The sequence below is a fragment of the Staurois parvus genome, unplaced genomic scaffold, assembly GCF_062004578.1.
Source record: "Staurois parvus isolate SC_StPar_1 unplaced genomic scaffold, SC_StPar_1.0 ptg000129l, whole genome shotgun sequence".
Classification (NCBI taxonomy): Eukaryota; Metazoa; Chordata; class Amphibia; order Anura; family Ranidae; genus Staurois; species Staurois parvus.
Genome location: NW_028317925.1, coordinates 4,732,074 through 4,760,000, shown reverse-complemented (window position 1 = coordinate 4,760,000; position 27,927 = coordinate 4,732,074). Strand labels below are relative to the sequence as shown.

Here is a 27,927-nt window from a genome sequence, read left to right as displayed (position 1 = left end):
CTAAGCCCCAGTTCACACAAGCATTTTTGAGCACTGAGCTGAAAAACACTCAAGCAAAATCCTTTTCATTTTAATGGTCCCTGTTCATATTTGAGCATTTTGTCGCCAATAGCAAAACGCCTCTTGCTCAAAGTACATTAGCCACTTTTCAGGGAGACTTTAACGTTTTTGTCCCCATAGACGTCAATGGAAAACGCCCGAACAGAGCGTTTGAGAGTTCTTTCAATCGTTTTCAGTTCAAACAGCAACTCCTCTACCTTTTTCTAGCATCACTGAACACCTTATATGGCCACATCAAAAACGGCTAAATGAAAATCGCCTGAAAAAACGAACTTCTGCTCAGAAAAATGCTCAAAAACCGCATGGGGGGTAAAAAGCGCTTAAAAATGCCTGAAAAACGCCCAGCTCAAGTGTGAATTTAGCCTTAGGCTCTGTTCACATACAGGCATTTTAAATTGTGGATGGAATCGCCACGATTCTGCCCACAATTTAAAAATGTGCTGTTAAATATGAAATCGCGCATCAGTGTGTTCAGGTGCCATTAATTTCAATGGCAACTGAAAACACCAGGCATTTTTTTTGCGCAAGAAACGCACCGTGAGCATGCAAGCAAAATCGTGGGTAACGCAACAGAGGTTCCTTACTTCTTTTGTGTGACCTGCGTCCCGCAATTTTCTTTGAGCACTTGTTGCGCAAAAAAAACGCTGCAACTGTGTTAAAAAAACCTCCCGTTTCCAGGTGCCATTGAAATTAATGGCACCTGAATGCGCTGATGTGCAATTTCACATTTTAAACAGTGCATTTAAAAATCATGAGCAGAATCGCTGCAATTCCACCCGTGATTTAAAATGCCTGTATGTGAACAGAGCCTTAGAGATACCTCATACAAATACCTTTTTACAAAATTGTGCAGTTTGAGGAAGATCCTTTTCTGTTTCGGCATTACTGTGCCTCTGTGCACAAAGCAGGCTTTGTGACATGGCTAGAGCAGTTTGTTGTGGAGCAACTTGAGTGGCCTGGTATGAGCACCTAGCCCTACAGAGTAACCATAGGATGAAATGGAATGCCCACTTCAGTTTTCATGATCATCCCTACCTGACCTCACAAATGCTGTTTAAGGGGCAAAAATTCCCAAAAGCCCATAATATTGCCCATGGTTTTGAAACAAAATGTTCAACAAGCTCATACTGGTGGATTGGTCAGGTTTTAACAACTTTTTGTCATATGGTGCATTTATATTTCAGATACCCTAAACGGTTTATAAGGCTGTTAATCCCTTTACACATGGGTGATGTCGCAAATCATAAACAAAACTATACCACTGTAGCCCCCAATAGCACAAAATCAGAACAACTGAATTTAACCACCAATAACAACTCAGAGGCCCTAAAATTAACAAAATGCACACGGTATAAGATTGTTGATTTTGGAGCAAGGGTCCTCCTAAAACCTCCTAGGGTAGTCAGGCATGCATGTACTCTCACCGTAGTGGGGTCACTGAAAAAAAAAACAAAAAAAAACATTCAGCTTTGATGATCATTTCTGAGAGGTGCGGAGAAAGTAAGTAAGCAGTGTGCCAGATACAACTGTCATGACTTGTCTAACCACCAGGATGGACTCTTCCACCAGACAGTAGCCAGGGTTCATGGACCTTCCATAGACATTAAGATGGCAGAATGACATCTATAGAGGTCTCCCAAAGATTGATTACCTCAGTCATATCTTGTCTGACTGCTTGTATTTGTAGAATTTTGTCATTTTCTTTGGTCAACTCTTTCATGATGCACATCAGAAGAAAATATGCTGATTCATTACAGTAACTATTTATTGCCGGTGAAAATCCAAGAGAGGGATACTGAGTGAACCCTAATGTCAGCAATGAAGTCAAAAGGGATGAAATGTAAAAGTCTGTGTATCGAAGAAGACCCACTGGGGAAATCACAGCTTAGGTAACCAGTCATCTTACAGCATGTCAGCAGAGAATGCCATATTGCTATGAATTATGAATAAAGCATGACAAGATGAACTTTATACTCTTGACAAGTAATACTTAAGGCTTTTCTGGGGAATTTGCCATGGTAATGTAATGGCAGCCGGTTAACATTCATAGTGACACTATAGCATGGATTTCGTACTCAGGAGAGGAAAAGAAATGACTGCTTACGTCTATCACATACTTATGATTACTTATTTATAAGAATGGGAGTCAGGTTAATACAATAATTGTATCCTATGTGTATAATGCAGCGCAATGAATACAAATTTAGCTGCAATATGATCTCTGCATACTCTAATGCGGATCTTCCATTAACCAGTCCATTACACATCAGCAGGAGAATAGGTCACCCACATCTCCAAACATCTCTCCACTTCACCTTAAGAGCCCCTAACTTTTTAGAGTAGAACATTAAGCCAGCTATATATGGAACAAAATTTAATTGGTTCAACAGGGACTGGCTGAATTTCAGTCCATGTATGGAGAGGAAGGTTGTACAGAAGTTCATAGATCAACTTCTGTTCAACCATCCTGCTGGCTTTTTGCCACTCAATCGGTCGATTTAGCTGGCAGTGCTGATCAGTGTATTCTAACAGCTGGGAAGCCTTCCCTGGTTGAACGAATTAAAAGTGACCCATCTAAGGTGAGCCTTAAGCCAGTCATACATGGTTTGAATCCCGGCTGGTTCAGCAGGAACAGACTGAGATTCAAACCATCTATGGGCAGGCTGATTGTACCCAGGCTGTCGGATGTTCTATGCGATTATTGCCAGTGGCTTTAGCCCCTAGCTATAATCACAGTGTTTTCCTGGTAGGGATGGCTCCCGGGGGGAGAGATTCCCCTATCAACACTGACTGTGTTGATAGCAAAATAGAGTAAAATATTAGGAATGAGCTTTAGGAGCTCATTCCATCCTAAAGCCAAGAACACTCAGGCTGAATATCGTTTTTAACTTAATGTAGATAATGCATTAAAGGAGAAGTTCACCTTTGGGAACATGTTCCACCCATTTTTAGAGTGGAACATGTAACATGTTCCCATAGCTGTAGCCACCGCCACCCCTCCCTCTGATAGTTCAGGGAGGCTTCTTCCCATACTGTCAGATTTGAAAATAGTGCGGCCGTGTGGGGCTCCTCCCACATGGCTGCATCATTCATTCACAAACATCCGTGAATGAACTGCAAGTCCCAACAGCCTTAGCGACTGATGGCTTGTAGTTTTTAATGAACTACCACAGCGCTGAGGAGAACTGTGGTAGCTATTTGAAGCTTTCTGTCAGAATATTGGCTTGCTGGTACATCCCATATGGCAAGCAGATATTCTGACAGGTCTGCAATCTACTGATCACTGGTGCAATGATTTCCAGGCTCCTGTAGACAAAAATAATAAAATGCACATTTTTTTTAGCTGCCAAAAAAAAAAGTGCATTCATTATTTTTGTCTAAAAGGTGAACTTTAAGGTTAATAAAAAAAAAAAAAAAATGTTGACAGTTTTCCTCCCCTCTCTCTGCCCGCAACCTTCTGGGATACGTCACAGGTTCCAGAAGACTGTAGGGCCATTCACAAAAGAAGCACAGCGCAGCTCACAAATGCGCAGTGGGCAGCTGGCTGTGGACCGGCCAGGAGTCACATCCGGCTTCTCACAGCTAAAATGAGAGTGCCAGGAACCTAAGATAGGTGAAGGAACTGGTTCAAGTGAGGACATCACTTGATCCTTAGGCAGGATTTTTGTAGCTGCTGACTTATTTTCGCACATCTGACTTAAGAACCGCTTTAGAGAAAAGTGAGTGTATTGTTGAACATTTTTTCCCCTATACAGACATTTTTCACACTTGTAATCAGTTTTAGCAAGAGGAAGCAGGGGCACATTTAAAAGTGGATATTTTGGTTTTTTTGTGCCAGGTCTGCTTTAGATGACCAGATTTACAAAGGAAAAACCCACATATGTCTATTATGTTCTAGAGAATACTACAAATTAGGTCAACAATAAGCACATCGTGTCATTCCACTGTGGTGGACAAAAGCAAAGGCATTTTTGATTGTAGTTGTGTAACAGATGAGAAACTCACAGATACCAGTTCCCACCTCGGGCTGGAGAATGACTAGATCTACTTTCATTTTATGAAGCACTAATTCAGATTTATGGCCTTATACTGCAGTACACTGTCCTTTGGAGAAGGGACCCGTTTGTTATACTGTATAATGTCCCAGTACTGCAAATGACTGCAGATTTACCAGCATATTACCAATTGGGAATAAATACATATACTTTGTAAAGAAGGTTAACACCTTAGTTACCTCCATTTACACATATTACTGGACGAATTAGTTCCAGGGAGTAATAATTTCCTGTGCAGTATTTCTTTGGAACTCAGCAATCAATACTTCCTCAGTGGAGGGTAAAGACATCTTCACAGAAACTGCTAATGACTTTTTGTTGTTTTCCCTACTTTACATTATTCCATTATACAAGATCAAAGAGACATAGGAAGGGTTTTGTTTAGGAAAGGGGCTGTGGGATCACAGACTATATTTAGGATTTTGGAGTGGTAAATTCAGGCATGAAAAACAGTGACATTAAAGTCCAACCCCAGGTAGAGCAAATACCAGGCAGAAAATACCATGGACATGTTTACAAAGCTGTCTGTAGCCCTTTTGGAGAGATTTTACTTTATATTGCAATCTGGAGAGATTTCCTGTCGCTTCTTATCCCAATAGAAGTGAGGCTGTCTATGCCTCTATTTGGGGAGCTTTTACTTGAGTCAGATTTTTACCCATTTCCCGCCTCTATCCCAAAAAAAAAAAAATTTGGATGGAGTTAGTCTTTAAAACTAAAGCCATTTTTGAAAAATGAATAGCTTCATGGGGAAAGTTCAAAGATGCCTATGCAGCAAGTGAAGCACTAAACTAACATCTCCTGGGCCCCAGATCAAGCATAATTGTGCCCTTTTGCAAAAAAAAACTGAAAAAAACAAACAAAAATAAAATGTATATATGTATATATATACATACATACATACACACACACACATATATATATATACATACACACACACATATATATACACACACAGTGTGTGTGTGTGTGTGTGTGTGTGTGTGTGTATTTATATTAATTACATTAATGGAGGAAGAAAAAAGAAAAAAAGTATTTCCTGATGACAACACTCCCATGATCTGTACAAATCTATGGCATATTAGATTGGGAGAAAAACAATTTTAATACAGGTAATTTAATTGACAAAGTAAAATAAAGAGAATGCTTGACTTAAATTTACAGTTTAGGTTCACTTTAAGACAGTATTGGAAGAAACAAACTGCTACATTTTTCAAGGTCTGTTGAGGGTGAAAAACTGCTAAAAACTTCCAGCTGTTCAGCTGATGAGCCTGCACTAACCATACATTTCCATGGACCTCTGACGCAAGGAGAAACAGTAGCACTTTAGAAAATGTCATTAAGTACTAACTGGCACCCTGAGCTCTGGGCACCACACTGTGGGGCGTCAGGCTGGGCTGAGGAGGCTTGAAAGGCCATCCTGCAGATTCCTAGCATGGGGAAAGAGCAGCCACAGTCGATTTTTGCCATATTCTGTCCCTGCAGCCGCCTCTCTGTGATTTAAAGATTATTTTTAGAAGGAAATTCTTGTGGTTGAAACCATTCAGCGAGGAATGAGCAATAACACTAAAAGACCTTTCCATAACTCTGTCAGACATCCTAATCCACAGCTTCTCATTCCCTGTAAATATATTAGGGAACAGGAAGGAATGGACACAAATCCTCAAATTATGTGTTGTTGTACTGTCAAGGCTGTTTTAATAAGTCCGAAAGCAATCCACATCTCTGCAAAGGAGCAACTTTAAAATGTATTTTTATGTTAAACGTCTACACAACACTATGCAATTTCATAAAAACCTGATACTTACTGAACATACTGAGTCATTTATTGTCCTTTTTTGTGAAAAAAATTACCTTTATGCTTTTAAACAAAAAGTATGTGAAAAACTTTAAAATTATGGGCCTTCGCTTACAAATATTCCTGCTTAGCACATATGTGATACAACATTCACCCCCTCCCTCCCCACAGCCATTACCATTTTGCTTCTTTAACCAGCCTTTCTAAACCAGGGTGCACAGGCACCCTGGGGTGCCTTGAAGTTTCTTCAGGGGTGCCTTGGCAAAATGTCGAAAACTTGTATACAAGCCAGCGGGTGCAACAAGCCTGCTTTTTAGTTACACAAAGTCACAAGCTTTCATTGCGCACAATTTACGACCTTCTAGCCACCAGTGTCCTGACAACCAATGACATCATGAGTTGATAGAGAGGATGTCAGTTGCCTGCACAGCATCCTAGTTTGACCCTTTCCTGCCCCTCTCCATCAGTGCTGGGGTCACATTAATTCAGTGATGGAGAAAAACTGAGGGGGAAAAAAAACATAGGAATACTAGTCGATACCAGTGTGCACAAGTGTGTTTGCTCTGGAAGAATAAATTGCCTAACGTTGGGTGTCCTACATTTGTGGATGTTGCTGCATTATATAAAACTATTAGAATAGTTGTTCAAATTTTAGAATGGGATGCCGTTTAAAATTATGGACAGTCTTGAGGCACCCCATTCTAAAATGAGGTGCCTCAAGACTTTCCATAATTTTAAAGGGTGCCTTGGGACTTCCCATAATTTTAATCAAGGGTGCCTTGATTGAAAATAAGGTTGAGAAACACTGTCTTTAACGATTAACTCCAAGCAAACTGCTAAGTATCCAGTGGAAATTACTAGATAGACTCTTTTGAGAGTTCTTTCACACTGCTGCGCTACAGTTTGGCTGCATTTTGGTATAAATGTGGTTTTCATGTGGGTTACCTGCGTTCCTCTTTGGACTCTTAGATCGGGCATTTTTGAGGTGATTTTCTGAAAGCACACCAAAGATGTAGAATGCAGGTCTGTGAAGTCACGTGACCTATGACGCAAGGTGTAGGGCGGAGCTTGGGTGACATCGACACGGACCCGAAGTGCCGTTCGGAGTGGTCCAGATGGTAATTTATGAGGTTTTGAAGATATGCAAGCTTGTTTTTAAGTTATTGTGAGTGCATGGTTTTACAAGGCTTTTAAATACTACACCATTAAGGCTGTTTCTGTCTTTTAATATGTACTGTGTTGGAGAGACATAAAACAGCCTAACAAGCAGATAAGCTTTAAAGGGAACATACCTCAAATATTCTGGATGACCTACAAGTGGAGGAGTGGGGATTCTGGAATGAAGAAAGTCCTCGTGAATGCTATATTACCTTACTATCTATTTGAGCCATATAGAGGAGATGAGAGAATTGTGATCACAGTGGTGACACCTGTCGTGTGGGGGAGGTCGCAGCACCAGAGTTTTGGGCATAAATTTTGTTTGGTGAAGAAATCTGAGGGAACATGCTTGAACATAAGGCACTTAGACTGAAGTTACACATGAGGAGTGACTGAGAAGAAAAGGAAATATAGAGACTGTTCTTTCACAAAGCGAGGGGTTTTATTTAATATTTTTGGTTGTATGTTTATTTGAGATAAATGATTGATGGGATTATAGCAATAAGCACATGATAGCATGGTAGAGAAGGGTAGGCAGCGCAGTATTGATCTTCACATATTTGGTTTACAAATTACACGTAAGGTGCTAGCAGCAGCCACTTATTTATTTTCATTTAGACGGTTTTCATTTTAAGTGTGCGTGGTAGCACAGGAGTTAATTTTAGGTATTATGTATAGGTGCATTTAGGTATTACACAATACACCCTAAATACACTTGTAACAGGCTTCAAAAGGTGAACTTAACCTTTAATCTCCCACCACCCGTCCCCATGGTGTACCTCCAAATGAAGGGCTGTTTCCTACAAGACCCCACTGACTACCTTGGACATGCCCCTGGACTTAAGCGGCTGTCAACCACTGTAGCTGCATTCTATGCGGTGCGCACAATTTCCGTAGGGCCAGTTTAATCTGGGTGAGAGTTATTGCGGAGTTCACCCCTTCTGCATATTAAGGTCCCATGTACACAGGATACTTCTAAATGATGGAAACGGACTGCTGGAAAACAGGTTAAAAAAATGCCTGTTTAGTCACGTTTGCATAACACGTTTATGCACGTTTGCGTTTAGAAGCTTTTTTTAAAGATAAGCACAGGAGAACCTCCCAAATACCCAGAATACAGTTAAAAGTGTTATGTGTATGTGTTGAGATTAGCTTAGGTGCGAGTTGCTCATTAACATTTCTTTTCTTTCCAAGGGAGGAAAAGATGTCTGGTAGGGTGAGTCATTAAGACCACCTAGCAGGGGGTCTTAATTAGGAAGTTGAGGTGTGAATGGTCATTAACATATCTGTTGCTTCCAAGGGTGGGAGAGGTGTGAGGTGTGAATTGGTCATTACAATGTGTGACAAGCTTGGTAGGAACATCCTGTGTTCAGTGTTTTGTCCATTTGAGTACCTTGAAAACACTTTGCATGCATTTTTCATGATGAAAAAAGGCTCTGGACAGCATCGGGAACTGGAAGAGTTAAAGAAAAATTTTCAAACACAAATGCTTATAAACGCGACTTGCCATGTTTAGCCGCATTTTGCGTTTGAAACGCTGATGAAATCGACTACTGAACGCAAGTTTTCCGCTTTCAAAAAAGCGACTGTAAACGAAGATGTGTACATGGACACATAGGAAAACATTAGGGCGAGTACAGGGGACGCTAAAAAAAACGGTGAACAGCTCCTAAATGTGAGTTTATCAGCTGCAGTGTACACGAGCCCTAACTCCTAGGACTCAGGAACTTCATACAACAGTTTCCTGTTGTTTCTTAGGAAGTTGAACAGATTTGCTAGGTTCTTTACTGTATTGGGAAATGATGAGTGCTGTATTTATTTATACAAAAGCAGTAAGGATTATAGAAGGGGAGCTCAGACTAGTATCTTATGCCGTGCAGTTTGATTTGGACTGCAAACACTTGCATTTGGGTCACGGTCTTGTACTTTTCATTTAGGCAAAGCTGTGTGCAGAACAGCTTGAAAAGGCCAGGAATCTTTTTTTTTTTTTTTTTTTTCTTTCTTCTGTTTTAAGGCAATATAAAAAAATAGATTGCTGCAGATTTGAGTTCTGCTTAAGAAATTTTTTTTTTTAAAAATGCAGTTTTAATTAGGCTCGTGGGTGGCATGGCCCTGCTTCAGAAGTCCACATGCCTCTAACAGATGAGAAATTGCATTAAAATAAAAAAATTCAGTGTGGCTTCTCTACCCTCTACTACATGTCTACGTCACAGAAAAAATATGTGACTATCCATACTTTCCTTCAGCCACCAGATGGTGTTGTGTATAGCAAATATATTATGAGTGGAGCCAAAAAATGACCTTGATACAGAGATGCAGAGGATCCCAGAATTTACATAATTATTTTCATCACTCTCTTGATGCACTGAAGTCATATACCAACAACATTGTAATGCAGCAGTCACATTTTCCAAAAGGAACTTCTTCACATATTCTTCACTTGGGCAGATCTCAGCAGGTACACACAATATTTGCACATATTCAAATCAGTCATGCAAATGTTTATTGCACTTTTGGCTGAATCTAAATGTCTATATAAAATGTCCTGTAGAAATAAGGGACTTTTCGAGCCGTTTAATAATACAAAATCTAGAACAATTTTCTAGGTACCAAAAAAACCCACTTCGACTTTGACTTGCATATCTTAGTCCCCGGTCACACCGATCCGACTTAATTCAGTTAAGCCGCACAATTTTAAAGTCAGATGTCATTCCGACTTGCTGGACATCTGCAGCTTGCAAGATACCTATGTCTATGCAAGTCGCATCTGAAGTAGTGCATGCACTGACCAAGTCGGAATCACACAGATATGACCGCTTTAATTGCGGACAACTCGCATGGCAAGTCACACCCGGTGTGACCGGGGTGTAAATGTGAAAATCCATTTCCCATATTGCATCAACAGACTGAAATTATACATAGTCAAGTTCTATATAACCAAGATGAATAAAACTGTTGGTCCCAACTTAGGGTATCTTCCAAAGGCTGTACACCAATAGGATGTGATTTATGGGCAAGATATCCAGTTGTGGAACCTCTGCTCGGTAAAAAGGCTTCTGTCATTTTGACTTAAATGGAACAAATGTAGTTTATTTTGGAATAAATTAACAAGTAGGTTTTTAACTAGTAGGCACAAGCCTTTCATTGAATATATGGTATCTAGAAGGAAGTGTGCTGTACAGTATAGTTATGAGGTGGACAGGAAAAAAAGAAATATCTTTAAAAGAATGGGATATAAGCTTGCTGGTTGGAAACCGACTGATTACAATAAAACCAGTAGATTGGTATTTAATGCTGTAAATGAGGTGTGAGATAAGTGAGCTCTTGATTCTCATCAGAATAGAAATTGCAGGTGGAAATGAGACTGATGTGTCACCCGTTCAGTGAATTGTAATGAGACCTTAAGTCACCCCCAAACTGTAAAGACTGACAAGGCCTATACACTCTTCACCAGAGCTTTTCACAACAATAGCCAAATTCATCATTCACCCCTAGCTACTAATTATTACAAGTGACTGCATTACTTTTGCTGGTACTGCTGTTCTATCACAATTGTGCTTTTACTGTATGCAATGCACTTTAGCTAATGAAGTTACAAACTGCTGCAATTTGCTTATTACATTTATTTATTACATATGAGTGACTTTAAATATAACTGAGTGACGTGTGTACCATTTAAACACCAGTCTGCACTTTAATATAATGCACAGATGGAATCTATTTTTAATATATTATTTCAGACAAATATTTATGTCCTACTTAGGCTGTATTTTTTTTCTTTGGAGCAATGAGTATTACTGCAACTGTCCCTACAAGTGGTGGAGAAAAAAAACAACAAAAAAAAATAGAAATCTATATTCAGGGCAGCATGGGCTATACCTGGCCCTGTCTACCACTGCCACGCATCAGGAAATAGGTCCACGCGTTTACTGTAACATCAACATCCCAAAGTTGAAACAAACCACGCAAACATCAGTGTGCCACAAAACAGAATAAGTGACACATCACCACATTTAGATACTATCCATCCCACTACATATTGAAACCCCCACAGTGATGGCACATTGTGACCTAGGATTTAAAGAATCTGACAAAAAATGTTTTAAAGTATTTGACAGTCCAGTGCTGATGGATGGTGACACATTCAGAAGTTTTCCATATATAGGTGAGGAAAATGTACATCCTATATGGCCAAAGTGTTGTCACTGTGCATTTCAGTATTGGCTGTTGTACACAGCAACTGAATTGTTATATTGGCTACCATAGAGTGCACTGCTGATCTGGCCACCAGATCAACTCAATTACCGAACAACTGCCAGGGCTATCCTCATGGAGTTGCCTCAACAGAGAAGATGTCTTGTATCCATTCACAATTTGCCTAAGAGATATACTCATACATGCAGATAGAAACGGTATGCTCAATTGCATGGAAGAACATAGGCTCCTATGTGTCTAACCACTTTGTGTACAACAACCTTCTTAACATGTTCATAGGCAGTATCACAGGCAAGTGATCTGTTTTTTTCACTGAACACAAGGTCCTGAACAAAAAAGTACAAGAGCAATTGTTTCTACTAATAATGTGTACATCACATATACAGTATAGTAAAATGATTGTTTCACTGTCCTATAGAAAATAAAGACTCAAAACTGGTCTCATGAACATTTCCAGCTATAAGGTTTTCATCTCAATAACTGAATTGGCCAAACACTTTTTTAAAAGCACAATATGGGGCTAGTCAAGGACCTAAGGCTGTTGAGGAACACCAAGCTCATGAAGTCATATCAGTAATTTGCTCAGGAAAGAAAGATTAGCTAGCTTCCATACAGTACAGTTGGGTATTGCAGGTCTGAATGTAGGCTGGTGCTCCATCTGATCTGTGCATAGCTCAAATACAGTTACCCTGGCAAGCTAGTGCAGGTATGCCACTGATCACTACGTCAAATTACACCTTTTAAGACAGATATGTGATACATAAGCAGAAGAGTCACTGGAAATTTTACAGTCATGTTCAGTCTTACAACAAATGCTATAGAATCTTTTGTGAAATGACATAAGATATCCTTTATAATACATTTTCTTTATGTGCAAATCTATCAAAAACGTATTCAGGTTTAGGCTAATACTAGAGAGTTAAACCGACAGTTATGTGTCGACAGGCTGTCCCAGAGTTACAAACATCCGACTTACATACAGCGCAACTGAAGGCAACTGAAGAACATCACCAGTGTGTTGTCATGCTGGCCCTGGAAACTTCCACGTGGCCCTCTTGCTGCTCACTGCATGCTGCCACCTACTGTGCGGTGGACCTGTCACCCTTCCCTATGCTGCCCAAAACTTAAGAATAATTATTTGACTGGGGTAACACTTAAAAATGTACCTGTTCCAACCTACAGAACCTATCTTGTTCGTAACCTAAGGATTGCCTGTAGAAGGTGGACAGGACCCCCAAAATTTCCAGATTAACAGAAAGAGTTAATTGTGTGAGTATTTAAGACACAAAAACCCAGGATCTGGCTTAGCCCACCAAGTTTGGGAAATAAGTTTAGTTTCCTGTTGTTTTTTTTCTATTCTATGTTTAACATTCTAAAAGGATTCTGTTCTAAAATGAAGATGTAAATGTGGGTAAACTTGAATATTTTATGTATGAAATGGTCATTTTTGGTCATAAATGTTGGAACGTTTAAAATATGTTTATATTTTAAAAAATGTATTAAAATATGACAAATTTCTTCTAACTGGATTATTTTAAAACCAAAAGGTGGCTCATTATTTCGACTATACATTTATATTTCCATATTTTATGGATATCTACAAAGGCCAAAAAAGAAAAAAGGTAAAAGTGCCTCACTGACATGTTAAGGCTCAGTACTGCAAACTCCTCCAGATACAGTATGGATGTGTTCCATGTTAATCATCATCCCCACATAGATACTTGTGATTGCTGAAGGGTTCCTGCAATCTATAGACATCTGTTCTGATACATGTAGGCTCTGTAATCTGAGATCTGCAGGCATTCCTCAGATACAATCAATAAAAAAAGAATGTAAGGTCAACCAGAGCTCACTGTCCACGCTGCAAACGATTGATTGCACAGAATGCACTAGGCACAAAGCAATGCACCAATATCAAACCAAGGATTGTAGACAGGCTAGACTGTGAATGCGCGTATGGCATGAATCAGAATAAAAATGAAGGTAATTTCTTCCTTTTAGCCTAGGTAAAAACAACAGTCCCGATAAATGTACCGGATAACTATACAAGCAACGCGAGTCACCTTGTCTTAGTGACAGGAGATTTCCCAGAAGTCTAGTGACTGACGTACTTATCACCTGACAGCTAAATAGACCAGAGTGAAATTTCCCATCCAATCTAGTACGGTCTCAACTGAGCAATGATGACTGACTTGTGCAACAATCAAAACAAAATCAAAGTGATAATAATCCAGAAAGAAACGGTTTAACAAATGAGTTAGGTGCATAGTATGGGGCCTCTAGAGAATCACTCTATACAAAACAAGTACAGCTTAATCTTTACAAACAAACACAAGCCATGAGGAGTACACTTCCATCATTTCTCTGATCAACAATGCAATCAGGATAAATAAACCGGAGTACAAGAAACACTCATAATCATTTCTAAATGGTTCTCCAGTGACACAAGTTAATAACCAGCTAATGCTGCATACACCAAGCTCTATCAACAAATTAAACAGTATAGCCTAAATGTATTCACAGACAACAAGTAATCAGCACCTAGTACCTGCAAGGTCTTCATAGCATGGCTTCAACTGGGCTAACCATGGAATACCCTACACCTCGCATACATCCTTGGGTTATCATTGTTATGAAAAAAGACCAATGATTATGCTGGATTTATTGAAGAGTCTATTGCTCTCTTTAAATACGAACTGTGTCAGGAATATTCACAGGCAAAAAGACTCCAGCTGCAAACCTAATGGTATTAAAGACCTATAATCCATAATGCAGGTGCTGTAGTTTCCAGATGGATGCGACCATCAGCATCTAACAAATTGCATATCACCAGAGAAACATTAAGTGCTGAAAGGGACATAAAGTCATGCAAACCTATAGGAAACCAGTATACACATTTAAGGGTTTGTCAGGAAAAATGTTAGTTTGTGGGTGGTGTTAACCTAATATGACATTCAATGTGGCAACAGTTGTAGCAAGTCTGAATTTGTGATTAGCCTGTCAATATCTGCAGATATCTGTGAGCCTCAAAAATCACACAGATTATGGGTTAGATGGACCTCTTGCTACAGACATTTTTATTGCGTTTCCAAAAAAAAAAAGAAAACCATTTTCCCCATGCATTCCCAGCATAAAGCTCATTCACATGTGTTTACCTTATTCAAAATATTTCTGGAAAAGCCCAGCAGCTATAAATAATGTTAACTGCTTTGTAGAGGGCCAATGGTTAAGTCAGCCACCATGCTGAAATTTTGCTAGACACAAATCAAAATTTTCTAAAAGAACGTGTACGCCTAAACTCAAGAGCTGGATAATTAGGAATTAATTAAGTACTATACCTTTTGCATTTTCAGAACGCTTTGGCAAGTCAAGGGTGTCAAAGTTCTTGTCCATATCTCCATTCTTTTTCCCTGAAAGCAAGAAGCTGTATGTTATTTTGTAGTAAGGCAAAGCAGCCCCACAGGGATGTGTAAAAACAAATTACAGCACAAGACAATCAATTTGAATGGTGTCTTTACATTTTTTTTTAATCGACAAATGCTATGCACACAATTGTCTCAGGAATGAATGGCAATAAAGCAGGGACATACACATTACTGTGTGTACACCAGCAGAATTAATCAAATATTCAGCAAATTAATTCAATAATTACAGCATTACTCAACTGAGATGATATATGAAGGATTGTTGAGAGAAATAAAAAAAAAATAAAAAGTTGCAGCAGTTTTATATACAGGGCATTATTATTCATGTAACATTTTATACTGGCAAATATGTGCAATGAACTTTAGCATCTTTATTATAATGTAGAATAGTAATATTATCTCATAATTAAAGGATGACATGCACTTTATCTTAGCATTGTTACTATGTACAATATTTATATCATTACAATAAATTCACCTTTTAATTTTGCACTCAAATTTAAAAGGCATTTGTTTCATTTACTTGCATCAATCTCCATTTTCAAGTGCATATGTACAAATTCAATTAATCCTTCCACTGCTAATTGCTCTCAATTCATTGCAGTCAAGAACCTGAAGAATATAGGCACATTATGTGTAAAATGAACTCCCGTTTATGTAAGTTGTCAAATTATAGACAGTGGTATAAAAGATGGAAAGTATAAAGTTCAGGCACCCAGAAGCAATTCTCTATGTCCAAGGGCTGGGCCACTCTGGAAAGACAAAGTTCTGACAATTTCAGGTAGTCTGAGGCTACCACCCTCATCTAACACCCTCCCCTACCATTCCTCTAACATTCCTTTCTTCCCCACACAGACACAAATGCCTATTGGTGCATCACTATAATGGGCTGCCTCCTGGCCTTTTGGAATGAGTACAGGATGCCAGAAGTGGAAGAGCTTGGATGGTTCAAAATTACTTGGCAATTGGTCATAGCCATGAGGAATGAAAGCTGCTGCAGACCACCTCCTGATAATTGCAGTGCCCACACTTTACACCTGCTGGGAGCGCTCTTTTATTGAAGACAAAGTCACTTTAAAATCAAAGTCAGCCAACAAAGAGTATGGGCCTCATGCAACAATTAAAGATGTCACTCACTCTAGAAAATGGCTGTATTCATCTTTAAAAAAGCTAAAAGACTACTTCTAGGCCACGGGTGTCAAACTGGCGGCCCTCCAGCTGTTGCCAAACTACAAGTCCCATGAGGCATTGCAAGATTGATAGTTACAAGCATGACTCCCAAAAGCAGAGGCATGATGGGACTTTTAGTTTCGCAACAGCTGGAGGGCCACCAGTTTGACACCCCTGCTCTAGGCCATTTTAAGTCTGGCCCATGGTCCTTTATGAAGGCTGCTAGTGTAGAGCACCCAGGTGTAGACAGGTATCCCTTTCAGCTGGTGTGGTTTTCGGACACCAAAACCAAGGCCCATCAAGTGACACAAGGGGCTTGATTTACTGAATCGGAAGAGTGCAAAATATGGTGCAGCTCTGCATAGAAACCAATCAGCTTCCAGGTTTTATTGTCAAAGCTTAATAGAACAAGCTGAAGTTAGAAGCAGATTGGCTACCATGCACAGCTGCACCAGATTCTGAGTGCTCCAGTTTTATAAATCTACCCTAAGGAGTCTGGACTCACTCAGTTGTCACTTTGTCTCGATGTCTCTACCTAAACATCAGCCTCATTAAAAGTGCCCATGTATGACCACATGACAATTGTGCAAAGGCTTCAGGGAGAAGTGGTCCAGGAAATTGCTGTGACATCGCCAGCAGGAACGGTATACCAGCTTGTAATAACATTCTTTGAGTTAGCGTTTTATTTTGCATTTTGGAGCTGATGTAGTGTGTGTAACTCAACATTTGAGAAGGTAATTATACTTGTAAACTGCACTTCAAATAATGTATTCCTACATATTTTTATATTACTGCCCAGTGCCTATGAGCTGTTCATTTCAAGCATTGAGCCTTGCATTTAGTTTTAATGAAATAATCAATCTGAGTTATGCATGATTAAAGAGATTCCATGCCAATAAAAATGCTAACAGAAATATGTTAAAGGTGAATATATTATATTAGCCCTATATACAGAAGCAGAAAATCAGCATCCCTTCGAAGATGGTCAATAATTAAAAGCTGTATAAGATGCAGTGTCTTTTACCACTTTAGATTGCTCGCTGTATATCTAATAACGAATGTCTTTACGGAAAATACTGTATAATCAAGCCACTGCTGCTTTTGGTTGTGCATTTCCAAATATCCACCCGAGTTTTGTGGCCAGAGTGTGTCTTGACATCTGTGACAACCACCCTCTATTTTGACTCGCTCTTCCTTTTAATTTATGTTTGCCTTTGATATAAAGATTCTCGCTTTGGATGCCCATGGACATTAGATGCTGGTCACATATTCTGTAATAATACTACCAGCCTCAGGGCTGCAAATTTCCGGAGCACTCTGCAGTGCTTCATGCACACATAAGGACAGTTTTGCCAACCTAGCAAGTTTATGTCAATGCAGACAAAAGGAGGAATAAGCTGGTGCAGGCTAACTCCTCCAGTGCCATATAATTTGGGGAGAACTGTAGCATTTGGGAAGCGTTTTCCAATCAACATTACTCATGACAGTCGATTGCTAGAGGAGATCTGCCTTCCACCACAGACATGAGATTGTTATCCAGTCTGGCTCCATCAAGAACTGTCATCTTATGCCTAGGAGCCATTTAAGTCTTTGCTGCAGGGAAGCAAACATGCAGTTCTGCTTGTTTCATTATATATTTATGGCGGGACTAAGACATTGCTATTTTCTTTGTTCATATGTTGGTCACATGGCAAAAAAAAAATTCTATTTTTAAATTCATGGTACAAAAAGAGAAACCAGCTGTGCTAAGCATAATATCGATTGCTTTTACAAAGACTTAAAAGTACAAAGAAGTAATTGTTAAACTGCTACAGATCTGGAAAATTATTTTTGTTGTGAATGGGGTAATCCCAGTGGTAATAAAGTGATTAATGAATGTGTATTACATTATCCAAGGTGTGTCATTGTTCACTTAAGCTTAATGCTAATGCTAGTGGCTTTGCTTAGCACATTTACAAAACTGAGCTCTCAATTGCTACTGCAAATATTTATTTCTTCTAAGCACAACAGCAATCTAAAACCAATATTGTTTAACCCCTTGTTTACCAAGGTACATTTATTCTTGGTATTCAAGGGGTTAAACCAAGCTCATGGCTGCTGCTGGCTTAAGCTTGGCAATTTCTTTTTAGCCAGCAATTGCCTGTCGTGTAAAAGTGAGCAGGGCTGTAGAGCTGCCCGATTACTTTTACAGTACTGAGAAGGTGGTGCTCGTGCTCATCTGCCGATGCCCCTGTGGTTCTTAGGCGCTTCCATTCCTCTGAGGAGCATGGGACAGTGTTAAACCAGGTTAGAATGCTGAGCGAGCATAGCTCAAGGAACATCTATTCCCTGATCTCTTACATGATGTAAGCCCAGAAAAGATCGTCACTTTCGGGATCAGAGCTGTCATTCCTAAACTGCTGTAGAAACATAAGCATATAAATGAAGCAAACAATGTGCTTGATTAGCTGCAGCAGCAGCATTGGGGCTTTAAGCTCTCTGATGTCTCCATAAAGGGAACCAGTCACCTGTCCATGTTATGTTTGTTATTCCCCTTGTGACGGCAACAAATGATATAAAGTAAAAAATTTAATTATAAAAGAAAAAAAAATTCAAAAGCATCCCCCCACCCTTGTGCACATACGTGACCGCAAATATACGGCCTGTACATATATGTAAACAGCGATAGCATCACACTTGTGAGGTTATCACCACAAACATCAGACTGAGAGCAATAATTCTAGGTCCATATCTAATGGTTAACCTTAAACTGATAACCTGTAAAGGTTTTTAAAGCATCAATAGAAAATTTTAGGCACTATAGTTTTACACCATTTCAAGGGAGCATGCAATTTTGAGTTTTGACATGCTGGGTATCTATTTACCTGACGCAACCCTGTTTTTTCCATTTTACAAAAAACAAAAAAAGTATTATATTGTGTTTCTGTGTGCCTATATTCATTTTAGTGTATTTTTAAAATAAATATATGCATTTTGATAAACCCTTGCACAGTTGTTAAAGATATGTTAACTTGTTTACAGTAAACAGCAAATTGATACTTTCCACAATAGGATTAAAACAGTTGCTGGGGCATGGACGCGTTCATAAACATTTTGAAAGTTAGCAAACGTCGTATATCAGAAAAATCAGACTCTATATTAAGGAGATCCAAAACACAAACCGTTAATTATGGTCAACTATACAGTGTCACAGCACTATAATGATTCTGTATGTATGCATGCATACACACACATTTATAGTTAACTTTCTTACACAACATACATTGAAAGACATAATCCCATATGAAAACAACAGACATGAGAGCTAAAATATTAGGCTGTAACTTGCCAAGTAGAGTTATAGGGTTACCAGACAAAATGGGCATCTGTAAATGGAATTTCCACCAAATTGTTGTATTAGGTCAGCATTATCTCTCAAAGATAGCTATGTGTCGGAGGCATACACCTTTAGGAGTAGCAATAAACTGAAGTGGCTAAATGATCTAAGAAGCTCCTCAAACTGATCTAAAATTTTTACCAGCTGATAACATGCTGCATGCAGCACAAGCCCTTTGAGCAGCCTCTCACAACCTTTTTATCATGGAAAAACCTTAGAAATTGATTTCAGAAATCAGGGAATCAACACAAAAACTATTGGCCTACCCCTAGCATCTTCTCAAGGAACCCCAGGGTTCCACAGAACCCTGGTTGAGGAAACCTGACAGTGTTAAAGTGCATTTGAACTGGCCTAAAAAAATTCTCAGGACCTGTGTTCGTATTTACTTCTAACTGCCAGTCAAGATAGAGCCAGAACCCTTTCTAGCAATATGCTCGCCCTCGTCCTCTACTGCCCACACAGGGTATGGAAGTTTGTGACCAAATGATAGGGATTAGGCTTAGTGTTAGGAGGGGGAAGGGATTATTCTTTACTTGGGCAGATATCACATCCTGGGCTTAACATCTATGAGATTTCCATAGACACACAGGGTTTGATTTGGGGACTAACAGAAGTACAGGCAGGCACCAAAATGAGTTTGTAAGTCAGCTTCCTACTTACTATAAAACATTTAGCTCAAGTCAGGCTCACTTCAAGTTTGGGGTTGGGCTTCAGAATACGAGGTTACTAGAATGTAGGCAAGTGGCATGTAGCCTTGATTTCTCTTGTTCATCCCTGAAGGATGAACAAATGCCAGCTAAGTGGTATCTCCAGCGCCAGCCACAGCTGGAATTTTGGCCAGTTCAGCAGGAAATCTGATGAAATTTGAGCAGATTATGAAAAACTTTAGTTTTTAATAAATTGCCTGATTTAGGAGTCTTATCAGCCCAACAATGAAGTACAATTCTGCCAAGAGCAAGAGAACCTACTGGACAAACAGCAACCTCTATAAGAGAATATTGTTATAACAATTCAGGAGTAGACATTCAGTTTAATTTAAATGACCATTAGTGACTGGTTCTGTAGGCTAAGAGCTTATTTGGTGTTCCATTCATATAAATGGCTGCTATGCTTTATTCACTGTACAGCCCCAAAAAATAGACCTATTATATGCAAAATGCACCAAACCTGTTATACAGAAATGCACATGTGTTGAGGTGTGCTGGCAAAGTGTGTTGAGATATTATTCAGAAAGTATAGCACAACACCACGAATTGTCTAGTATTGTAACATTATTGCACTGCTTGAGTGTGAAGCCAGCCAAAAAGGCAGTTCACTCCTTCCAAGAGAGACCAGACCTTGAGTTATACCAGGCCGTGATCTAAAAACAGCCTTGACTAGAAGGAAAACAATGCTGGGTTTGAGTCTGTTACAATGAAGTTGGCACGGTTCTTTATACCCTAAAAGGCCAGTCAATATTAAAAATAAGCTGTTATTCACATGGGCACTATAGATTAGTATTGCAACTGTGCGTGAAACTTGTCTATCTGTACTTTTTCAGATATTTGGCATTATATTTACACCTGCATATGGTAGCTTATTATCTTAGGATGGGCTGAAGAAAATTCACCAGTTACTGCATTAATGAGTGATCAGGTACAAATGCCTATGGGTACTGCCTAGTGCTATCACAGTTTCAATATGTTATATAAATATAATGGAAAAAACAAAAGTGTGCCAGAGTGATGTTAGATTCCAGAAAAACAAGCTTTTAGCAACAGCAACTCAGCAACAGAATTTTGCTGGCGCCTGTGCAGGCCTGTCACCTGGAACAATAAATTAAGTCAGTAGAGACAAGCAGGTCTTTCTATATAAAAGAAACTGCCAGTTGAATTAAGGGGAATAACTCAACAAAACAAAAAAAGGCATTAAATGACTGGTTCTTGGTAAGCAAATAGACCTGGGAATCAAATTATCTGTGAAATCACAGAGACACAAAAAGGTGAAGGTGGGGTAAAGCAGAAGAAGCTACAGACTCACCTTGGTTAAACCACTCCTCTAATAAGCAGGAAAGCAAGAGAAGAAAGGTGAATTACAGGAGGGACAGAGAAAAGTAGACAGATGAATCACAACAATGCAGATCTGTAAATCTGTAGACTCTACACCTGAGGCCTTAAGCTGGCCACACGCTAGTAGAAGTTTGACATTTTTCATTTCAAGAACATCAGATTCTCTAATAGTTAGTGGGGTCAAATCGACATTTATTTGTGAGCAAAGTGACAAGAAAATTAAAGCAGCAGAATGAAACATTTTTCTTGAACAACTGAATTTCCAACAGTAAATGTGGTTTTCATTCAGTCAAGTCCATTTCTTCCAAAATTGATTGTTAAAAGCAAACTTTTTAAGTACTCTTGTATGACAAGTCATCAAATGTACTGTGAATTTTTATACAAACATTTGTTTGAAAATCTACTAGCGTATGGGTAGCTTTACTCTACTGATGAACACAGCCAACAATACCTACTATATACTATATCAGTAAAAAAAATTTTTATAAAAAGAACAGGTTTATCTAATTCAAACAAAAGTCAGGACAATTTCCATGCACAAGTTCATATCAGAGTAGCTGTAAAGTTAACAGTTGAGGGTTTACATGTAGATGTAATAAGCTTAGTCACATAAGGACAAACAGTATTGTAGAGGATCCATTTTTCTATCAGAAGACTACATTATCACATGGAGGGGTCATGGAATTTAAGCTGATGTTTTTCACAAAATTTTGCCATAACTTTATCCCCATACAGCTTGTTTATGAGAAATTTGGTGTCTTAAAAAAAAAAAAAAAAAAAAAAATGAATAAGCTGGTACACTGGTGAGATTGTGGGAGTGGTACATCATGGTGACATAGGGTGTAGTTGAGATACCTCTATTTTTCAATTTACACTGGTGTGCGATCAGCAGTGGTGGTTGCATTTTGGAAAGTGATCGTAGAGATCATATACTGTATCCAGTACAGCAAGTTCTACTACAGAATTACACACAGTACAAAGTACACACCACCACTGTTCAGTTACCCCTACAGTTGTCTACCATCCCTAAAGCTTGTGTGCTGGCATCAGCTTTTGTACACCTGTACCCTTGTCTTCCATGCTGTCAGACAGCCATCAGTTACTTTACCCCCTAAGGGATTCATCATCAGTTTAGTGACATTTGATTTAAAATGCTTTTTTTCTCTTTAGTCATTAGTTGACACATTTAAGTATTTATTTTATGAAAACAAAAAAAAAAAAACAATAACATTTTTTCTAGTAGAGTATGAAGTTGGAAAGTGTTTGGCTGTTATTGCTGTCCGCATCCCTGTTGGGGAAATTTCTTTTCACTTCTTGTCTCAAAGACACCATCTCTTAAAAGTTGCAAAAAAAGACCCAGACAGGTTCTAACCTTTCCCAGGTATATCTAAGTTGGGGAAAAAAAAGTTGGCTTTACAATTATACTGTCATTTATGCACTAATGGCATACGTATACAAACAGCCAGTGACTGCAGCCATTTTATAAACATTTTAAAAACCCAACTCTTTACGCATTCAGGAAATCTGAAATTTTAGACGTGAAATTGTGGTTTCAGAACTAGAGATTTTATTTTAGAACATGGCAGAAGGAAAAATGCTGCACAGTATCCCCCAGAAACACAGACCATGTATTAACCTGTACTACACTGTCAATGCGTAATGTTTTTTTTTTTATTTTTGTTGTGGTGTTATTGTAAGCAACAACATGCTATTGAAAACGATTAAAAGATGAATGTTATCAAAATAAAGTAAGCCATGGTAATTTAAATTTGAGGTAATAGCTGGGGTACAGCATATGGAATAAATTGCAGCCTGCACAGAGTCTCTCTTACAGAAAATGTTACCTTCATATTCCCCATTGTTACACTAGTACAGTTATACCAGCAATGGGCAAACTACGGCCCGGCGGACCTTTTAATCCGGCCCGCGGAGCGTGATACTGTCAGGATGGCTGTCAGGATGTGTGTAGGCGGGGCAGCGTGACGAACGCGAGGGGAGCTAGGCTCCTCTCACAGTCCGCCCTGAAGACCGGTGTAGCATGAAAATCTGTCTCCTATGAGGATCTGTCCCCCTCGACGTATCTGCGCATGTGCCGGAGATCGCCGATCGGCTGCTATTGCCTGAAACTGGCACATGCGCAGATACGTCGAGGGGGACAGATCCTCATAGGAGACAGATTTTCATGCTACACCGGAACGGCGCGGGAACACGGCGAGAGGACCGCGCGGAGCAAAAGGTAAGTGAATTGACACAGGGGGGACTTAATATGGGGGATGAATTACTATAGGGGGGATGAATTACTATAGGGGGGATGAATTACTATATGGGGGATGAATTACTATGCTTACTATGGGGGAATATTACTATACTTACTATGGATGACACATACACATCATTCATCTGCTCTTGGTCCGGCCCCCGGGTCCAATATATGAACCCATTGCGGCCCTCAAGTCAAAAAGTTTGCCCACCCCTGAGTTATACTGACAGCACTAAGTTACATTGTGTCAATGTGCTGTCATTCACTGGAATGGGGCTGGGGCAAGACCCACAGACACAGGAGCCATAACAAAATTGCGACAGAGCATGGCCAGGAATGTAGCTGGAATGCGGCCTCTATAAACATGGGCAGAGCAAGCCCAAGCAAGCCAGACTTTGGCCACGTTTTGGTGATAAGTTAGAGGTGGGTGGCAGACAAAAGAGGCAGGCAAGCACTTCTGTTTAACTTGTGAGCGAATAGATCATTATCAGCTCCATAGTTTCTGTGAAATCACTTCTGTTGCAAAAACTATTCCATTCTGTATAATAACTGAGCATGCCTCAACAGTCTGAAAATGTACAGCAAGATACACAATGTATACAAGCAGAAATATGCATTGTAAAAATTACACAGTACAGCTTATCTGGTCAGGAGACAAGTCTGCACATAGGAACGAACACACATACCCACCAGACATCAATTCATATTTTATCAATTCAAGACCCTACAAGTCAATTCATAAAACTGTGTGGGTTATTTCACCTACATTATTTTTTTAACTTGTGACTTTTGAATCAAAACATTCAAACAACAAGAATAAAAGCCACATACAGTGCCTTGAAAAAGTATTCATACCCCTTGAAATTTTCCACATTTTGTCATGTTACAACCAAAAACGTAAATGTATTTTATTGGGATTTTATGTGATAGAGCAATTATAGCTGCAAGTCTTTTTGGGTATGTCTCTGCCAGCTTTGCACATGAGAGTGACATTTCTGCCCATTCATCTTTCTAAATAGCTCAAGCTCTGTCAGATTGGATGGAGAGCGTCTGAACAGCAGTTTTCAAGTTTTGCTACAGATTCTCAATTGGATTTAGGTCTGGACTTTGAGTGGGCCATTAGAACACATGAATATGCTTTGATCTAAACCATTCCATTGTAGCTCTGGCTGTATGTTTAGGTTTGTTGCCCTGCTGGAAGGTAAACCTCAAGTCTTTTGCAGACTAACAGGTTTTCTTCTAAAATTGTCCTGTACTTGGCTCCATCCATCTTCCTATCAACTCTGACCAGCTTCCCTGTCCCTGTTGAAGAAAAGCATCCTCACAACCTAATGCTGCCACCACGCTTCACGGTGGGGATGGTGTGTTCAGGGTGATGTGCACTTCTAGTTTTCTGCCACACATAGATTTTTGCTTTTAGGCCAAAAAGTTTCATTTTGTTCTCATCTGACCAGAGAACCTTCTTCCACATGTTTGCAGTGTCCCCCCCATGACTCCTCACAAACTGCAAACGGGACTTCTTATGGCTTTCTTTCAACAATGTCTTTCTTCTTGCCACTCTTCCATAAAGGCCAGAATTGTGAAGTGCACAACTAATATGTGTCCTGTGGACAGATACTCCCACCTGAGCTGTGGATCTCTGCAGCTCCTCCAGAGTTACCATGGGCCACTTGGCTGCTTCTCCGATTAATGCTCTCCTTATACGGGCTGTCAGTTTAGGTGGACAGACATGTCTTGGTAGGTTTGCAGTTGTGTCATACTCTTACCATTTTTGGATGATGGATTGAACAGTGCTCCGTGAGATCTTAAAAGCTTAGGATTTTTTTCTACCCTAACCCTGCTTTAAACGTCTCCACAAACGTATCCCGGACCTGTCTGGTGTGTTCCTTGGCCTTCGTGATGCTGTTTGTTCACGAATGTTCTCTAACAAACATCTTAGGGCTTCACAGAACAGCTGTATTTATACTGAGATTAAAATATACACAAGTGGACTCTATTTATTATTTGGGTGAATTCTGAAGGCAATGGGTTCCACTAGATTTTAGTTAGGGGTATCAGAATAAAGGGGGCTGAACACAAATGCACGCCACACTTTTCAGATATTTATATGTAAAAAGTTTTGAAAACCATTTATCTATTTTCTTCCACTTCACAATTATGCGTCACTTTGTGTTGGTCTATCATACAAAACCCCAATAAAATACATTAACGTTTTTGGTAGTAACATGACAAAATTTTAAAAAGTATTCATATGCCTTGTCATTTTCCACAGCACTGTATATGCCTCGGTTTCTAACGAATGGATATTTTGTCCCAGTATCACCCACTCACATCGCACCTGTTAATATTAGACAGTGGCTAATTATATTATGTGATGATCTTTGAGAACTGACATACAGAAGAGTGCTAAAATTGACAATATACCATGTATATCATGAATTCTGCAAAGCCATGTGCTAAAACCTCTAGTGCAGTGGTTCTCAACCTGTGGGTCGCGACCCTTTCACAGGGGTCGCCTAAGACCATTGGAAAACACATGTTTCTGATGTGTAAAGAGCAGCTACTGTGTAGAAAGCAGCTGCTGTGCTGAAAGCAGCAGTATTGGAGGAAAAACGACACTTCATGAATTATAATTACTGGGTAAACAATTTTATGGTTGGGGGTCACCACAACATGAGGAACTGTATTAAAGGGTCACGGCATTAGGAAGCTTCAGAACCACTGCTCTAGTGACTGAGGGGAAAAAAAAAATAAAAAAATCAATAAACAAACCATGCATAGAAATAACAGTATTACATGTGTTAGGAATGCGGGAACTGATGCTCATGAGTTTTAAAATGCAGCTTACACTATTAAACCTTAGTTACCTTTAGCTTTTTTGCCTCCAAAACAGCCAGCATCATCTTTCTTTTTCTTTTGCTGTCCACCAATCCCACTCTGCAGTGTATTGTCTAAGTCATGGAATCTGTCTGCTCCCGGCACCTCTTTATGGACGTGATAAGAAAGGTTACGCATGATACACACACAGTTTTCCACAGACTGGAAGCAAAGGATAAAAACAACATTATATACTGAACACCTTCTCCAAGTTACTAAATGTAAAAAACAACAGGCAACACATATCAGTAGTTAAACTCTACCCATGGTTTAATTCTAAAATGCTTATGCTAACACAGCTTAGTTCACACACATTGTGCCCAAATATCCTGAAGGCCTACGAATACAGTAGAAAATACAAGTATCTATTTTTAGCATTACCAAGCCTCAGATGACTATGAACTGGAAACTACTGCAATATAACCATTAAAATGATTGCATACTATCCTGCCTGCCACAGTGATATAGGTTTGTTAATTCAGAGTGCTGAAAGCTTAGGTTCAGGGTTTTTATTTAAAAGGATAAGTTCACCTTTTATACAAAAATAATAAATGCACTTTTTGCAGGTAAAAATAAATGTGCATTTATTATTTAGCCTGCAGGAGCCTAGAAAGCATTGCACCAGTGATCAGTAGATCACTGACACCATGCAGTTCTCCTGCAGTCCTGTCATATCTGCTTGCTATATGGGATGAACAAGCAAACAGGAAGCTGCAACGAACTACCATGGTGCTACATAGTGGCATGGTAGTTCATTGAAAACTACAAGCCGGCAGCCACTAAGGCTGTCGGGACTTGCAGTTTATTAATTCACGGAAGTCCGTGAATGAATGATGCGGCCATGTGGGCAGAGCTCCACACAGTCGCACTATTTTCAAATGTGACGGGGAGAAGCCTCCCCATGCTGTCAGAGGAAAGGGTGGCGGCAGGCTAAAAATGGGTGGAACATGTAACATGTTCCTAAAAGGTGAACTCCTTTAATGCATTATCTACATTAAGGTGAAAACTTTAATAGTAACTCCCCTGAGTCCAATCCAGCACTGTGCACATCTGCAGTAGCCTCCCTCACCCCTCCCTGCTGTCACAGGCTTGGCTGAAAGCAGAAAAAGCCAATAGCTCCTGCTGCTGTCAGTAAAATTCTGTGAGCATGGGGCAAACAGCCTGGCTTGGGATCATATATGCACGATCGGGTTCCTATGGTGGACACTCAGTGGAAACATGTTACATGTTCAACCCTTTAAAGCAACCATACATGGATTAAAATTCAATCGATTTGTGTACAACCAGCTTGTTGGAACATTTTCACTCGATGACAGCCACCATATAGCCAGTGGTGCTGATAAGTGTATTCTAATGGTGGGGAAGTATCCCCGCTGTCAGAATACAACAATGGGGGGGATTCTCCCATCCACATCGGTGTGTGTGTGTGGATGGAGAAATTGAGTCACAATTTTTTATTCAACCCGCTGATTGAATTTAAGAAAAAAA

General features: G+C 39.5%; 1 protein-coding gene across 5 annotated transcripts in view; it reads right to left on the bottom strand.

Moving 5' to 3' along the window:
* ARVCF (ARVCF delta catenin family member) overlaps window positions 1–27,927 on the bottom strand; it is a 963,921-nt gene that overhangs the window by 60,448 nt on the left and 875,546 nt on the right. For 4 of the 5 annotated variants that reach the window (XM_089672465.1, XM_089672464.1, XM_089672467.1 and 1 more), the window contains 3 exons: window positions 26,430–26,601; window positions 21,274–21,291; window positions 14,622–14,693 (listed from right to left, as the gene is read on the bottom strand). In XM_089672465.1, the coding sequence (XP_089528591.1) occupies window positions 14,622–14,693; window positions 21,274–21,291; window positions 26,430–26,601 (262 nt within the window). The remainder of the gene's footprint in view (window positions 1–14,621; window positions 14,694–21,273; window positions 21,292–26,429; window positions 26,602–27,927) is intronic. The other variant, XM_089672466.1, reaches the window with a different exon arrangement.